Source organism: Lissotriton helveticus, chromosome 5_1 (genome assembly GCF_964261635.1).
Source record: "Lissotriton helveticus chromosome 5_1, aLisHel1.1, whole genome shotgun sequence".
In the NCBI taxonomy this organism is placed as follows: Eukaryota; Metazoa; Chordata; class Amphibia; order Caudata; family Salamandridae; genus Lissotriton; species Lissotriton helveticus.
The window spans coordinates 1721845379-1721863290 of record NC_136065.1 but is presented as its reverse complement, the minus strand read 5'-3'; the positions used below and the strand labels follow the sequence as shown (position 1 = coordinate 1721863290).

At 39.8% G+C, this 17912-nt stretch overlaps 1 protein-coding gene across 2 annotated transcripts in view; it reads right to left on the bottom strand.

Annotated features, from left to right (window-relative positions):
* Positions 1–273: 273 nt before the first annotated feature.
* Positions 274–17912, bottom strand: part of LOC144753799 (nicotinamide N-methyltransferase-like) — a 501337-nt gene continuing 483698 nt past the window's right edge. For both annotated transcript variants that reach the window (XM_078641370.1, XM_078641371.1), the window contains one exon: positions 274–1982. In XM_078641370.1, the coding sequence (XP_078497496.1) occupies positions 1556–1982 (427 nt within the window). In that variant the 3' untranslated portion in view covers positions 274–1555. The remainder of the gene's footprint in view (positions 1983–17912) is intronic.

Genomic DNA, 17912 nt, shown 5'->3' with positions numbered 1-17912 from the left:
CAATGTTTTACGCCGATTCTTGCATTTATGCCCCTCACTTTTTTAGACCCCTGGCAATAAGGACTCAGTCAATAACCCAATGCGAATCAGAAAAACAGCTGTACTATAAACATTCCACACTCAACTGAGCAATATTTGAGCAAGAGGTGTTTCTAGTAACAATATCATATGACAATATAAGGACAATTAGTGGACCTACAAAACCCCCTTAATTAAGAAATAACACCCTCAAGAACAATAGAACACGAGGATACATTTTAAAAATGTGTTTAATATCAGAATCCTAGTGTGGGAAACACAGTGTGAATTGTAATCACAATGAAGACAAATTAAATGGCAGCAGCAATGTTTCCAAAAAGCATTATTAATGGATAACACTCCAACATGATTGCTATTTTTGATCTATAGCAATCCAACCTCATTCCGCTATTTTTAAGTGCTGATCTAATTCTAGCATAGCAGAAAATAAAACCTATTTTGAGTTTCAGAGAAGGTTCACAGCCACATTCTTATTGGAACAATTGAGTTCTATGTTTATGAAAATGGCAAGGTCTGATATTCTTCTCTCATGAGACCAGCTGCACTGATACATCTGTAAGCGAAGTCCAATGCATCCCAAGTGACCTTCCATTGGGACCAAAAGTATATGAATGTGTACAACCTGTCTCAGTGTTGCTTGGTGTAAAGATTCCAGTCTCCCTTTCACTCTCTATGCCTGGCTTGTATACCCTAATTTTTATTAGAAACCCTGAGCTATAATAATTAACAAAAAGTGGCCTGATGCCCTTTTCATTTTTTTATTCTATTAGATCATGTTCCTTTGAGCAGTAACAATAAAGAGGATGTGCAGCTATCATCCTTCTAGAAACTCTTAAAAATAAAAAAGTAGTGAATGTAAAATAGAGTATTCCGCGTTTAGATGAAATTGTGAAAATATATTCAGGTAAGCTTGATTACCACATTGCAAACTCGTAATACGATAACTTAAATGTGCATCATATTAATCACACACATTCAGCATTCTACTAATCCTATGCTTTCACTTTTGATTGATTGACGGGCACATGCAAATCAAGCGTGGGAAAAGGCACAATATACATAACAAACAGTAACCACACAGGCACAACAGCAAACACAACAACTTCCACAACAGATAGACCACAGCAGTAGCAATAACTTCTACTCTAGCAGGGACAACATCTGCTACAACTGACAGCAAGGTAGGGACAACTTCAGTTTGGACTTAACATTGATGTGCAGTTTGGATTCTATGGCATAGTAAAGACAGAACAAATGAATGGTATACCCTTTATACTTAGAGCATCTCACAGAGAAAAACAAATAAGCCATGGCAAAAGCATTGGTCTGGCTTTAATGTGAAAACTGCTATATATGCAATTCTGTGACTATTTTCTTGAGTGATATTGTTTATCCATAATAATTATCTTGTTGTCATTGTTCATTTAAAATACTGTGAACATGCGTCTCCTTAAATGAGTATTTGTGACTGGGCTTGAGCGCTGGGAGGCAAAAATAAATGCATGCAATGAGAAATTTAAACTTTTTTTGCAACAACATATATCGCAGCGTCTGCATCAGTACGAGAATAAAGGTGCTTTTCATATCTAGGAACTACTGTGAGTTCTTCAATGACAAAGCCTGTTTCAGTTAGCAATTTCTTCATCAACTCTTCATCAACGCATAGACTTGGAACTTTGTAACTTCCTATCATGAAAAATGTGCAGTTGAGCCACGCAATCATTAACAAATTACCCCCACTTTTCAACAATGTGGAGAGATTTTCCAATGCATTCAGGTAGGCTTCTTTGTCAGGACATACACCTTCTAAACAATGAACCAGGAATAGACAGTCCACAGGAGGCAGGACTTTAGGCGATAACGGGTCCTTTGCAGTGACATCACACTTCACTCTTTGAGTAATTTTTCTTCTTAACTCATCTTCCTTTTCAATACCTTGTTCCCTAAAAACAAAAAATACATTCATCAATGAATAATATTATTTAGGTAACTGAATTCATGTAGACTAATTGCATTAATGGTCAGAAAGGACTTAATAATATTGTGAAATTAACATATTCAGGCACATTGGAAAAATAAGTTAATCTCCACTTAGCCATTTTTGTACAATTTTAGCGGACTGTGGATGTAGAGGGAGACCTTCCCTGAGTTCTCTATCACTGCATGGAATAAAAATGCCCCAGAAATACTAAGCTGCCACAATGGGAACTATCTGCATAATTATGCAGGTAATTAAGAGCAAATAATGTGGGAATATCCATGATAGTAACCATAAACAATAAACAATATAATATTTTTTCAACACACAAAAATAGATGCTTAACCAAAACAGCAAGTACAAAAATAAAACTCATATTCCCTAAGTGTTAACGTAATACCAAAGTTAAATAAAAAAGAAAATGATTAATCAAGCCAGGTTCCGATTGCTAGTGAATGAAAAATGAATGAAATGAATGAATGAAAACATTTTTTATTGTTTAGTTAATAAAAACTTAAAATTAAAACACCTTTGTTCAATTCTTCTTACATTTTCGTTCATTATCAATTCCATATCCTTGTATTAAAACCAAGAAATTAAAAGGTACTTTTCATCAATTTATACTAAAACAAGAATATATAAAACAATCCTCATTGTCCACAGTTAAGCAGTTTCTTCTTCACTATTTCTATAAACTTCAAAAGTCTGCCTATGAATTGCAAACTTTCTCCTTGTAAACTGGCTATGACTGCTTGTCGACATGTTTGTATCATTTGACTATTGAAGTCCAACCTTAACAGCCTCCTACGATCACCTATTAGAGCAGGGCAGCTACAAATGATATGGCAAATATCTTCTCTCTTGTGGTTACAGAGGCGACACGTCCTCTCACTACTCATCATTTTCCATGCAGGGGCGTCTCAAAGAAATTGGCTATTTCCAAATCGTAGATTCTTAAGCTTCAGTTTTGCCCTTTGGCTATTTGTGACTCGTAGATAGCTCTGAGGTTTTAACATACCGTACGAAACAATAACTATCCACGCATGGGATCTCTTTGCCAGTGCTGCTTTATCCCATAAAGATGACAATGTATTACTGCACCCAGAGCCACTTGTGAGAGGGGTAAGACCCATAGTTGCTCTGCCTTGAACATGTCTATCGCCAGTTTAAAATATTCATGAACCTGCTTACGTTTATTATCACATATTGCCTCCCAGACCACTGTCATAAGCGAGGAGTTATTATCCCTTCTAATTTTATGGCACAATTTTAAATATGCTCCTCAACTGTTTGTCGAGGAAAATTAAACAGGGATCTGTAGGTCCCTGTCACTAGTTTATCTATGGTGTTGTCAGGACATCCTCTTAAGGTCTCTACTCCATATGCGAGAGTTGGAACATGTTTAACTGACATAATTTGTAATAATGGATTAAGGGAAAGCCCTTATTAGTTATTCTGGAGTGTGGAAAATACTGCAAATAATGAGTTATTTCTTCTCTGTAGTGCAGCGCACTGATTTTTACCCGTGCCCCTAGCATTTATTATAACGCCCAGATATCTATATTCAGTAACCGATGCTAAAACAGAACCTTACATTCTCAATTTTGGTCTTGCCACCAACCCCCTAGTCACCAGCATTGTTTTTGTCTTTTTTAAGTCAACCTTTAGCCCATGAGTAGAGACATAATCTGCACTTTCACTAATTAATCTCTGCAACCCCACCTTGGTGTAACTTATTAATACAATATCATCGGCATACAGTAAATATGAAACATTAAAACATGCCACAGTTGGTGAGTAAGAATTAATTTCAATAAGCCTTGATGAAATACCAGCTAAATACAAGTTGAACAAGGTTGGGGCCAAAACACATCCTTGCTTTAACCCGTCCCTTATAATCATTTTGTTTGACAGTACTGTGCCCTGTCCCAACCTTACTCTCATCCAAGTATTGGTATATAACAATTGTATCGTTCTCAGCCGACTCGGTGCAATTCCTATTTCCGTTAATTTGTTCCAAAGAATATTTCTATGCAAAGTGTCGAAAGCCAAGCTAAAATCAATAAAATACAAATGAAGGTTCACCTTAGGGCGCCTGGCCATTTCCATTATAAGAAATAGCATTTGAATATTAATAATCGTCCCTATGCCTTTAATAAACCCTGTTTGATTCTTTGGAAGTAGATTACTGGCATCAACCCAAGCCGTTAGTTCTGCCAGCAGACATTTAGCAAAAAACTTTGCTTCACAATCCATTAAAGCTATAAGTCTATAATTAGCAGGATCTGAGGCTTGAACAGCTTTGTAAATCATGGCCAAAATTGAACGCCTCCATTTGTCTGGGACTTCTTCCTTTGTCAAAACCCAATTGAATAAGTTTGTCAGTTTCTTTGCCCAATATTGTGGATTTTCTTGAAATAGTGCTTGAGGAAGGCCATTTGGCCCTGGAGCACTACTCCGTCTGCTAGAACTTGTAATTTTTTCCACTATTGTTTGCTGGATCATTAGCTGGGTATTATTCCTTGCGTTGTCATTGTCCCTTGTGTTGTCCACTGAACTTACTACTGTTGGCTTTATTAGATTTCTTGTGCAACCTGTCATGAATCCCAAATGCTTTTCCCAGACTTCTTCAGATATATTTGTAGTCACTTGTCGTTGATTCCTTCCATTGGCTTTATTAACCAGTCTCCAAAACTCTTGTGCATCTTTGCGTTTTGCTGCATAATTGATTTTACTCCAGAACAGATTAAGTTTGTTTTTTGTTTGTATACATACCTCTTTTTTGTAGAGTGACCTCATTTTTGGTAGTATCTCACTCCTGACATTGGAGGATGCTTGATTTCTTAGGACCCACAGGGCATTGTTCAATTTCCTTTTTGCTATCTTAAGTTGAACAGTCATTTTTTTGGGTAAAGATGTAGCCGTTGTTACCATGCCTTTTGAACGCACAGCATTTTTCTCCACTAGGTTAATTATAAACTGCTCCTAAAGGGTCAATGGATTTTGATCTATTTTATTTAACTCTTCTTCCCACTGGACTCTTGCTTCCTGTTCGATGTTTTGTATATTATTTACTGTCCAGTTTAGCCTCCTATAGTTCAGACCAATAGGCTCCCCTAACTCAGGGGCAGTTTGTTCGTGTCGGGTAATATTTAGATTGAGGCTGATCATTTGTGGCTGGTGATCACTTTCCTGCCAATTTCCTAGGTTGTAGCTTATTATTGATTGATATAATGGGAGGGACACTAGGGTGTAATCAATAACAGCTTTGGATTGTGCCACAAAATGGGTCGCCTGAGCTGGAATGTCCGGTTCCACTCTGCCATTCAAAACTCGAAGGCTGTGATGCTCCAGTTTTCTCACCACTTCTTTGCCCATTCTGTCAGATTGTTGTTTAATTGCATCAGTTGCCAGGATATGCCAAATTTGATCAATTACCTCCAATATTTGATCCCTAGACTCCTGTCAAGAGGATCCAAGGAGCTGGATTCATCATGCTTAGTGTTAACAAGAGGCTCAGTATTTTATCTATTGTTTCTTTTTTCTTGCTGCCAAGGGGATGAATATATACATTTATTATCATCAAAGGAGTCTTATTTCCTGGGCTAAGAGGCCAGACCTAAATTGCTCAAATGCTCGAATGGTCAATTTCCACTTCTTCGATCTTTAGTTTTAAAGCCACTGTTACGTGGTAACTTAATTTCCTCTTGAGCCCATGTTTCTTGAAAGAGGATTATCTGAAACCTTCCAAATATTGTGTAATTAACATATTCAGGCTCATTGGAAAAATAAGTTAATCTCCACTTTGCCGTTTTTGTACAATTTTAGCAGATTGTGGATGTAGAGGGAGACCTTCCCTGAGTTCTCTATCACTGCAGGAAACAAAAATGCCCCAGAAACACTGAGTTGCCACAATGGTAACTATCTGCATAATTATGCAAGTAATTCAGAGCAAATATTGTGACAATATCCATGATAGTAACCATAAACAATAAACAATATTATATTCTTTCAACACACAAAAATAGATGCTTAACCAAAACAGCAAGTATGCAAATAAAACTCATATTCCCTAAGTGTTAACGTAATACCAAAGTTAAATAGAAAAGAAAATTATCAATCAATCCATGTTCCGATTACTAGTGTATTTTATTACTAATTAGGTTCTTCCAAGTTCATAAAGAAAAAAAATATTCAGAGGGCATCAGGATGCTTTCCGTAATTCGAATCATTAATGAAGACTTATGTTAATTAGCTCTCGTTGTATCATACTAAATATAGTAAGAAGAAAATTCTCCTAGATCATGGGAAAGAGCATTCATAGTACCAGACCTTCATTTAGAGAACGTGATCAAGTTAACATAAATACCACAACGGGTAAATTAATAAACTGCATGCACTTTATTGAGTAGCGCTCTGCAATTACAATTTGCAGTGCAGTGGGGGAAGCAGCAGAAAAACCTCCATAATCCACGCATGATGATATACTAATTCGGTGTAAACACAATGCAAACATTGTTGATAGCATGACCCGTCTGCTATGTCTGCTGCATGTGTGAAAATGCTGTGCATACAAAATACATGTGTGGCAAACACAAAGGAATTCTTTGGGATGAGCAAAACGTTTGTGGTAGTGAACTCCTTGTTAAACCTCACCTGGGATGGAGTAGAATTTTTAGGCATTCCTACGTTTACTTGTGTAAGTATATTTGGGAATGTGCCAAAATACCATCTGTGGAACAACCCATGCTCCACCAATGGAGCATTTTCCCAGGGCAGAGGACAGCAAGGCAGAGACTTGTGCTGCATTACATTACTCCATATTTACTATGCCATGCAGAGCTATGCATGGTGGCTCTGTGTGAATGAATGAATGAATGAATATAGGTGTTATAAAGCGCAAACTAAGCCCAGGGGCATCAAGGCGCTGCGGACAGAGATTAGAGTGTCAGATGTCACTATGATTCAGGGCTAAAAGATTAGGGCTGATGAAAGATTGGGACAGGTGAAAAGCCAGGTCTTCAAGGATTTACGAAATGAAGAATGGGTTTCCAGAGTGAAAATTGTGGGAGGAAGCAAATTCCACAAATTAGACCCTATCAATGAAAATGCCCTCACCTGACTTTCCTAACCCTGGGAGCTATTACCCGATTCTTTCCAGCAGATCTCAAATTCTTGCCAGAAAGGTATCTTTGGAACATTTTATTGATGCCTTCTGACCCCCTATTCTGGACAGCCTTGTGAACCAAGCACAGGGCTTTGAACACAATTCTCCTCCCCAGTGGGAGCCAATGAAGGGTTCTGATGGTGGCTGAAACTGAATGAAATTTAGGGAGACCCACAACCAGCCTAGCATCGGCATTCTGCACCAATTGAAGACGATGTAGGAGTCCCTTGTTTATCCCTAAATAAAGGGTGTTGCAGTAATCTAACCTTGATTCCACAAGGGCCACCACTGCCTGTTTCCGAGCTGGAAGGGAAAAGAAACGGAAGATCTTCCTGAGAGTCCGTATCCTCCCAAAACAGGTAGAGACAGTTCTATTAATTTGGGAACTCAATGAAAGAGAGGGGTCCACAGTGATACTTAGGTTCTTGGCGCTAAGACAGGAGGAAGGGCAAGATCCAAGAGAGACAGGCCACCAGGCATCTGACCAGATGCCCCTCTGGTCTCCAAAGATTAAAACCTCAGTTTTATCCCCGTGGAGTCTAAGGTAATTCTCAATCATCCATGCAGCCACCGCCTGCATACAGTTTTTGAAATTTACTGCTGAGGCTGAGACACTCTCTTTGATGGAAATCAAAATCTGAGTGTCATCAGCGTAGGAAAGGACTTCTAGGCCAAAAGACCTTACAACAGCCTTGAGCGGGGCTACATAGATGTTACAGAGGGTAGGACTCAATGAGGATCCCTGGGGGACTCCACAAAACAGTTGTTTTGAGGCAGAAAGAAATTGGCCCATCTTGACTATTTGTGAATGATCCGTAACGAAAGATGAAAGCAAATTGAGTGCCGTGTCCTCTATCCCGATTTCCCGAAGCTTGCCAACCAGTCTACATGTAGAAATCGCATTGCAATGGCATGCGATGTATTAGCATGCGTTGTAACATCACATATTCTACTCTACTGATCCTCCTGGACCTGACCATGGTTTCAGGAGTGAACACAGTACGAAGACAGCATTAACCGTTGTCTTTAAAAACATTCAACATTCAACAACACTCCTGAAACCATGTTGCGAGCCACCGAGCAATTGGAATTCTTCCAAGTAGAAACTGAGATGGTGGTTAAGAGGTTTTTCTAGGACGGGCACAAGGGAAATGGACCGATAGTTTTTTAACTCTATCGGGTCAAGAGAAGCCTTCTTTAACAGAGATATTAACACCGCAGTTTTCAATGCAGTTGGAAATTTGCCTGAGGAGATGGCGGTATTGAGAATAGCGGTCAGTTGAGGTGCAATAGCCTCCCTTCCTAGTTTCAAAATCTTAAGAGGACAGGGTTCAAGAGGACAACCAGATCTGATCCCACTTAACAACAGCTCAGTATCCTCTTGAAGCATAGGGGGAAAGAAGCACAAATGGCAGTCCACCAGGAGTGCAACCAAAGGATCAGGAGGGGGATTAGTTTTAACTCCGCCGAGTTTAACTTCTCCAAGGAGGAGTAAATGTCCTTGATTTTGGCATAGAAGAAACCTGCCATCTTGTCACAAAGGTCCTGTGAGACATCAGTATTAGCACTGGTCGAGGGGGCTAAGAGGGAATTGAGCATCGTAAAAAGTTCCCTAGAGGATCTAATAGATTCTGTTATAGTTGAATAATAGGAGACCTTTTCCTTGCTAATAGCTTGCTTATATTCCCTTAGCCTGAGTTTATGCAGATACCTTTCTGCTATAGTGGGGTCCATCCGCCACTTTCTTTCCTGATGCAGACAGACCTGCCTGAGCTTTCTCAGTCTCTCAGAAAACCATGGGGCAGAGAGGCGTTTTCTTGCCTCATAGTGCTTCTTAAAAGGGGCAAGGGAATCCAAGGCTGTTGTTAACCAGTTAGTAAACTCGTCATGGACGATATTGATATTGGCGTAGGGGGAGCAGCAGTAATTGCTGAGTTTGTCAAGAAGAGCCTCTTTACTAATCTGTCTGAGGTTTCTCTTCAACTGGCGTGGCATTGTAAATCTCACTTAATGGCTTCCATGAGGTAATGGTGATACACGCCCTTCGTAATTCTGAACCCCAATATGAAGAGCTCAGTGCAGATCAAAGCGCATGTCTGTTAGAAATAGGGCCTCTATTTTGCAGAGGTGTGCTTCTGTTCAAGTAGGGATCACAATACTAGTCAGGGTAGCCAGATACACAACCTTAATTAACCTGTGTTCACCCTTTGGTAGCTTGGCACAGAGCAGTCAGGTTTAACCTAAGAGACAATGTGTAAAGTAATTGTGCAACTCCATAATTGCATTGACACAGTGAAAACACCACAAAAAAGACTCCACACTAGTTTAGAAAAATACAGTATATTTATATGAGTAAAGCAAGACCAAAATGACAATACTCCAACAAGTAGAACCTGAGATATGAATTTGTACAGATAAACTGCAATATAGTGCTTAGAAGCAAATAGCATGTAGGGGTTACTTGCTTTCATGTTGGAAAGTTCAGGCAAATTGCAATGGAGGGCAGGGTGGCTACTAGAGCTATTCAGGACCTACTAAAAAAGTACCTTGGATGGAGCAAGCATCAGCGTTGAAGACTTGACGTATCGGTTATGATTCACACAGTTGGGCTGATGCATCATTGTTGAGCCTCGCAGTTGGGTCACACGTCATCGTCGAACCCTTTACATTTCAGGCACTGCATCCTCAGTGAGCCTCGCAGTCGGGTCCTGTGTCGTCGTCAATGCTGTCACTAAGCATGCGCTGCGTCGTTGTTGAACTTCGTTGTTGAGTCCCACATCATCATAGAGATGTCCTCAAAGTGGGGCTCTGAGGCGGTAATGAAGGGCAATGCGTAAGTTCTGATCAATGCAAAGTTGTCAATGCATCAAATCTTGTAGCAAAACAATTGCAGAATCCACTTTCAAGGCCCAGTAATGGATTACCACCTCTCGGTAGGGCAGGACTCACAGTTGGCAGAGTGCAGCAACTGAAGCAGGGTAAAAGAAAGTCTTTTATGGCACATAGACTTCAAAACAGAAAGCAAGCCTGCAAAACCTTGGAGAACTTGGGTTCAAGGATGTGGAGAGCAGGTCCAGTCCTGCTCCCTCTCAGGCAAGAAGAAGCAGGCACCAGGCCAACACAACAAGGCAAGTAGCAAAGTGACAGTCCCTCTCATAGCACAGCAATAAGCAGGCAGCAGGCCAACACAGCAAAGCAGTTAGCACAATGGCAGTCCCAGCAGCTCTTCTTCTTGTCAGCATGTCGTTGTTCCAGTCAGTGTTCTTATTTGGTGGTGTTTGGGGTCCAGTACTTCTACCCAGTTGTGTATTTGAGTGGGGGAGACTTCAAAGAGAACACAAGGGACTTATCTTTCCTGGCCTGGCTCCAGACTTACTACTAGGGGGTATGCAGTTCTTTGTATGGGAATAAGCACAGCCCTATTCAGGTGAAAGTGTCAACTCCCAATATAGCACATGAATTCCCATCAGCCTGGTGATGAACCATCGGGATGTGAATGTCACAGCCCATCCCCCTTTGTTTGTGACTTTCTAAAGGGAATGCACACACTTTCACCCAATCCAGACAAATAATTCAGAGACAGGCAGTGGCACAGGATGGTTAAAGTAAGAAAATGCCAACTTTCTAAAAGTGGCATTTTCAGACTTACAATTTAAAACCTGACTTCACCATAGTTGTGATTTTAAATTGTGAATCCAGAGACACCTAACTAACAAATTTAAATCTTTTCCCAAATGGAAATTACATCTAAAGTGTAACAAGGTAATCACAATGATAGCCTATGGAAGTGATAGGCCTTGGAATAGTGAACATTTTAATTGAGATTTTCACTACCAGGACATGTAAAACTAATAAGTTCATGTCCTATATTTTAAATACACTGCACCCTGCCCTCAGGCCTATCATAGTGGTGACTTACATGTAATAAAAAAGGGTCTAGCAAATAGGTGAACTTGCCAGGTCGAAATGGAAGTTTAAAACTGCCCACACAGTCTCTGCAGTGGCAGACCTGAGACATGTTTAGAGTACATAGCATATGCACTTTAGCATTGGCTAGCAGTGGTAGAGTGCCCAGAGTCCTTAAGCCATCAAAAATGAATTCAGCAACAAGGGGACGAGAAAGGCACACGTTTGGGGATGACCCTGCAGAAAGGGCCATTTCCAACAGTGTCCAATTACCTGCTCCAATCATATAGAAGACAACCTATAACCTTTCACTTTCCCCAGTCATGAGGATTATTCAGAGCCATCCCACTTGATTCCAGAAGACGGAAAGGTCAAAAATATTAAGAATGTTGCCAAACAACCATATTGTTAGAGCATATGACCCCACATTATCAGACCAATCAGAGTTGAATCTTAAGTACTGCCCAGATGCCTCCAGAAGACATACTCTGTCAAGAAGGGCACAGTCTTAGTTAATCCCAAACTTTCTTCCATTATGTAGGCAAACAACATCCTTGTCAGCAGAAACCTAGGACCTGCTCACAGCCATATGTCAGGAAGTTAATCGTAACCAAAAAGAGATTCAAGGCAATAGATGGAGTTACACTGTGCAGTGCAGGAAGCAGTGGCAGCTGTGAACCCCTTAAAAAGATAACTTCAAGAAAAGGAGGAGCATGCACTTAGATCACGGCAAGTCCTATTAGGTCCAACTTGCCCACCAGCTGCTAGTTGGCTTGTAGAATTTAGAAAACTAGAAGTGCATTTGCAGCCCTCATAACACCCTCATAACCCTCATAACACAACAATTGGAGCAAACCTCTCTACTCATGTCATTTGACATTGGAAGGGACAGCAGCAGAATAACATACAACAGCAAACTGCATCAGCACTTCAGGATTACAGAAAACCTCTCATATTGTCGTTCTGTGTTTACCACATACAGTGAGACTATCTGTGATACCAAACCCTCTTTATATAAGAGGCAATTTATCTCCGTTTATGCTTGTGTGGTTAGAGCGGTCGAAGGCGTAGCAGGTTAATTCACACAATTTGTAGAAGGAACATGTTAATGTTTAAGCCTTTAAACCTTTAAGCTAAGAGAGTCCAACTGTCAGCAGACACAGGTGACATTATTGAAAAATTTGAAAATATAATTCCTTATTTCACACAGACACTCAGTGTGATCCTTGACACAAATTTTAAAGCCAGACATTTTACCAGAAAACATTTACCAGAGTGATATGAGGCACACGCAAAGAGAGCAATGACACACAGAAAGAGAGAGATTGGGCAGGTACAAAGTGACATGAGACACAGGCACAGAGTACCCTTTAAGCTAAGAGAGGCAAACTGTCAGCAGACACAGATGACATTATTGAAAAATGTGAAAATATAATTCCTTATTTCACACAGACACTCAGTGTGATCCTTGACCAAAATTTTAAAGCCAGACATTTTACCAGAAAGCATTTACCAGAGTGACATGAGACACAGGCACAGAGTACCCTTTAAGCTAAGAGAAGCAAACTATCAGCAGACACAGGTGACATTATTGAAAAATGTGAAAATATAATTCCTTATTTCACACAAACACTCAGTGTGATCCTTGAGCAAAATTTTAAAACCAGACATTTTACCAGAAAACATTTACCAGAGGGACATGAGACACACGGAAAGAGAGAAATGACACACAGAAAAAGAGAGATTGGGCAGGTACAAAGTGACATGAGAAATAGGCACAGAGTACCCTTTAAGAGAGGCAAACTGTCAGCAGATACAGGTGACATTATTGAAAAATGTGAAAATATAATTCCTTATTTCACACAGACACGCAGTGTGATCCTTGACCAGAATTTTAGAGCCAGACATTTTACCAGAAAACATTTACCAGAGTGACTTGAGACACACGCAAAGAGAGAAATGGCACACACAAAGAGAGAGATGGGGCAGGTACAAAGTGACATGAGACACAGGCATGGAGTACCCTTTAAGTTAAGAGAGGCAAACTGTCAGCAGACACAGGTGACATTATTGAAAAATGTGAAAATATAATTCCTTATTTCACACAGAACTCAGTGTGTTCCTTGACCAAAATTTTAAAGCCAGACATTTTACCAGAAAACATTTACCAGAGTGACATGAGACACACACAAAGAGAGAAATGACACACAGAAAGAGAGAGATTGGGCAGGTACAAAGTGATATGAGACACAGGCACAGAGTAGCCTTTAAGCTTAGAGAGGCAAACTGTCAGCAGACACAGGTGACATTATTGAAAAATGTGAAAATATAATTCCTTATTTCACACAGACACTCAGTGTGGTCCTTGACCAAAATTTTAAAGCCAGACATTTTACCAGAAAGCATTTACCAGAGTGACATGAGACACAGGCACAGAGTACCCTTTAAGCTAAGAGAAGCAAACTGTCAGCAGACACAGGTGACATTATTGAAAAATGTGAAAATGTAATTCCTTATTTCACACAGACACTCAGTGTGATCCTTGACCAAAATTTTAAAGCCAGACATTTTACCAGAAAACATTTACCAGAGTGACTTGAGACACACGCAAAGAGAGAAATGACACACACAAAGAGAGAGATGGGGCAGGTACAAAGTGACATGAGACACAAGCACAGAGTACCCTTTAAGCTAAGAGAGGCAAACTGTCAGCAGACACAGGTGACATTATTGAAAAATGTGAAAATAAAATTCCATATTTCACACAGACACTCAGTGTGATCCTTGACCAAAATTTTAAAGCCAGACATTTTACCACAAAACATTTACCAGAGTGTCATGAGACACACGCAAAGAGAGAAATGACACACACAAAGAGAGAGATGGGGCAATATGCTCAATTCATTTTTTTGCCATTGCCAGCATTACAAAAAAACATGACACACAATGCAAGAATAAAGAAGCCCAATATGCTTCTTAATCTTCCCCACAGTGCATACAGCAGTCTATGAATCATAACTCACCTTTAAAAATGCTTTAGAAGGTTTAGAACAGTGTCAGTCACACACACCAGATTTTCTTAAGCAGAATCTCTGAAATGCACCTCAAACACTGCAACCACAAATGGCCCTGATTCCTTGTAAGTCTTCACACATATCCCTGGAGTTAACCAATAAAAATTCTTCCCACACTATTTAAAAAGCAAACTGACATTTTAATTGGTTCTACATTTCAACACTTTCAAACTCACATAATATTCACCCATCCCCCCAGTGTTCATTCAGCCTGTTACCATGGCAACTCCTACCTAACTCAGCACACAGTTGAAAAGTTCATCATACTATGTTGCAAATAAATCCAGCAAGGGTGTTTGACCTCTCAATGTACTAGCTAATCATGTGCAATGTTTCTTTCAATAACTTTTTCTCAACCATTACTATTACTTTTTTCAAAAAACAAAAGCATGCACCCTAATTTTCAGTGGAGAACTTTAAAAATCACCAATCATTTCTTCTCATTCAAGAGCACTGCATCTCAACCACTTGTTTTTCTTCACTCCTACTTTCAAATTGCCATTTCATTTCCATAACTCATCTGAATACAACCACATCTACCTTGAAGATGCCAAAAGTCTGGATTGTGGGTCATAGCTTTGTTCACTGGAGTGAAAAATATGCAGCTAACAGAGGTATTCCCAACCTTGATTTACCAAATGTGGATATTATGTGGATTGGCCAGAGAGGATTGAGATGTCACCAATTGATACCATTGGTAAAATCCTTTATGCATCTACCACACCCTGACCTCATAATTGTGCACTGTGGTGGAAATGACCTGGGCACTTTGACTGGGGTAGGTCTGGATATGCTTTTAAAGGACATCTTTGGGCAATTGATGTCACTTTTTCCAAAAACTGCCTTGGTATATTCTAATATATGCCAAAGGCAAAAATGGAACTGGTCCAACCAATTTTGTCCACAGATTGAGAAAGCAAGGAAACATGTGAATAAATCTGTTTCTGCTTTCCTCAGAGACTATGGTATGGGTTCCATATACCACAACAACTTGCGTTGCAACATGCAAGGCATCTATAGGAGAGATGGTGTACATTTTACAGATGAGGGGAATAGAGTCTTCCTCTTGAATTTTAGACTCTGCATCGGTACCTACTTGTAGGTAGAAAAAACACCCACATAACGCACCAGCTCTTTTCAGAGCTACCCTACCTCTAAGCACTCTAAATTATTTATTTACTCAAACTTTTTTCACTGTTTTTCCCCGTGGTGCGCTCAGGGTACGCGTACCGGGAAGCGTACATGGGAACGCACCCAGCGCTTACCCCGTGAATTAAAAAAAAATATATAGTTTTTTTGCCCTTCAGGATCCTTCTAGGCCCCCCTCAGAAAACCTAGGGGGTCAGGGGGTGTCTACCCTGCCCCCTTTTAATCAGTTCCCACTTTTTTTTCACCTCTTGTGTCTCGATTCTACCGAGACACAAGATGGCAGACTCTCCGGACTGTTTAGAATGTTGACAAACACACGAGAGCCAATCAGCTTTCCGCTCGCGCACATCCGTGTCGCGCCGGGTGCGCTCCCCGGTACGCGTACCGGTAAGCGCTCGAAGCGCGCCTATAGATATATAATTTATTTTTAAGTTAATTTTCGGAAAAACCAATGGAGCAATTTTCACCAAATATAGAAAAGGCACTTCTGCGTTCCAGTCCCTACAATTTTGCAAAGTTTGGTGTAATTCCATTTAGCGGTTCGGGCTGTAGCCTTGTCTATTCGTCCTATGGAAATTAACATGGGGAAATCATGTTTTGGGACCCCCCTTTTTTCTCGGCCCCCGCATGACGAATCCCCCCAAAACTTCCAGGGAAAAAGCGGAGCGGAGCTGGCCTAAATTTTGGAAAATTACACGCAAATTCCTCCACCGGCGCCAAAGTTATTCCCAATAGAATGTTGCGGATTTCCTATGGTAGCTAGGTCCTAACTATAACTACCTACTGGCGACCGCCAGTAGTTAATATATATATATATATATATATATATATATATATATATATATATATGTATATATATATTCACTGAAAAAACCATAGGTTATAGACCATATATAGTTAGGAATTAGCATTTAAAAAACCTTATTTTACTCACACAAAACCATTGAAATTCCATATATAGTTAGTTGCACTAACTATATATGGCGCACCCGCAATCCACTGCTGATCATGTCACATATTACATCATTCATGACATGGTCAGTGACATCACTGATGACATCACTGATGACATCTCAAATGACATCACTGATGACATCACTGATGACAACATCCAGTGACTGTATTTTTCTGTAAAGTTAAAATATGTCTTGAGTGGATGTATAAGTGTCTGGATGAAGGATTTAGTAGGTGCATGACTGACTGTATGAGTGAGTGATTAAATGTGTCTCACTGAATGCATGGGTTAGTGACTAAACTGTCTTAATTTGTGCATCATTATGTCTGTTGTTCTGTAAACTGCTGCATGTGTTGATCATTAGCTATACGAGAGGCTATATGTGTTATTAATTGGTTGCCCAAGTATTTCTATGGGAGATTGAGTTTGTGTGGGGGTGGCTGGAAGGTGTGAGACTCTATGCATAGATGTGTGAGCAGTTTATTCACTAGGTGTATGAGTTCAAGAGTGCATGTGGAAACAGCTACATGGGCAGTTGACTGTGTGCATGAGTGTATTGATGAGTGAATGGATATCTCAATGCTACATGTCATAGTAAGTACATATGTAAAACACAGTACATGTGAGAGTTGGCATATATAAATAACTGTGCATGAGAGCCACTGAATGAGTGAGTGGTTGTATCGATCATTGTGAACTTGTATCAGGGATTGTATAAGAGAGTAAATATGTGTTAGTATATGTTTCAATAAGTAAGGTGTGTTTAACTGTATAGTTGAAGAAATGGAGGTGAGATTGTTTCTTTGCATGACTGACTGGGTGTGTGAGTAACTCCATGGATGAGTGGCAGTGTGTGAGTGTCTGTATACACTGAGTGTATCTAAGGTTATATTAGAGTCTGAAGAGGTTTATCGTATTAGCACAAGAATGATGTCAAATGAGATGTCATCAGTGATGTCATCAGTGATGTCATTTGAGATGTCATCAGTGATGTCATCAGTGATGTCACTGACCATGTCATGAATGATGTAATATGTGACATGATCAGCAGTGGATTGCGGGTGCGCCATATATAGTTAGTGCAACTAACTATATATGGAATTTCAATGGTTTTGTGTGAGTAAAATAAGGTTTTTTAAATGCTAATTCCTAACTATATATGGTCTATAACCTATGGTTTTTTCAGTGAATTTTCAAGGTTTTGTAAATGCTAATTCCTAACTATATATGGTCTATAACCTATGGTTTTTTCAGTGAATTTCAATGGTTTTTTAATAGCAAATATCATAAGCTGTCGAATGTCAAGTACGTGGTAAGTAAAAACATTTTCGTGTTTATGCACACTGATCTGCTTTGAATGCTGCCCCCCACCCCTCATTTCTATTAGGAGTACTCTCTCTTTGCAGATAGTGAAGGGTAGTTAACGCAGCCCTTTGCCCCCTTTGTAATCCGTCGTGCCTGCTTCTCTCTCCATTTGATTGATTGTTCTCTTTGGTTCATTCTCTATTTACAAACAAGCACAGAGTCGCAATACTCTGTTTAGTCTTTGCAGATAGCGAAAAATCGTGTAAAAAAACAAAAGGAATCGAGCAAAATCAGTAGGCCACTAATGGGATCTCTTTTTGACCTCGCTAAAATAGAAAC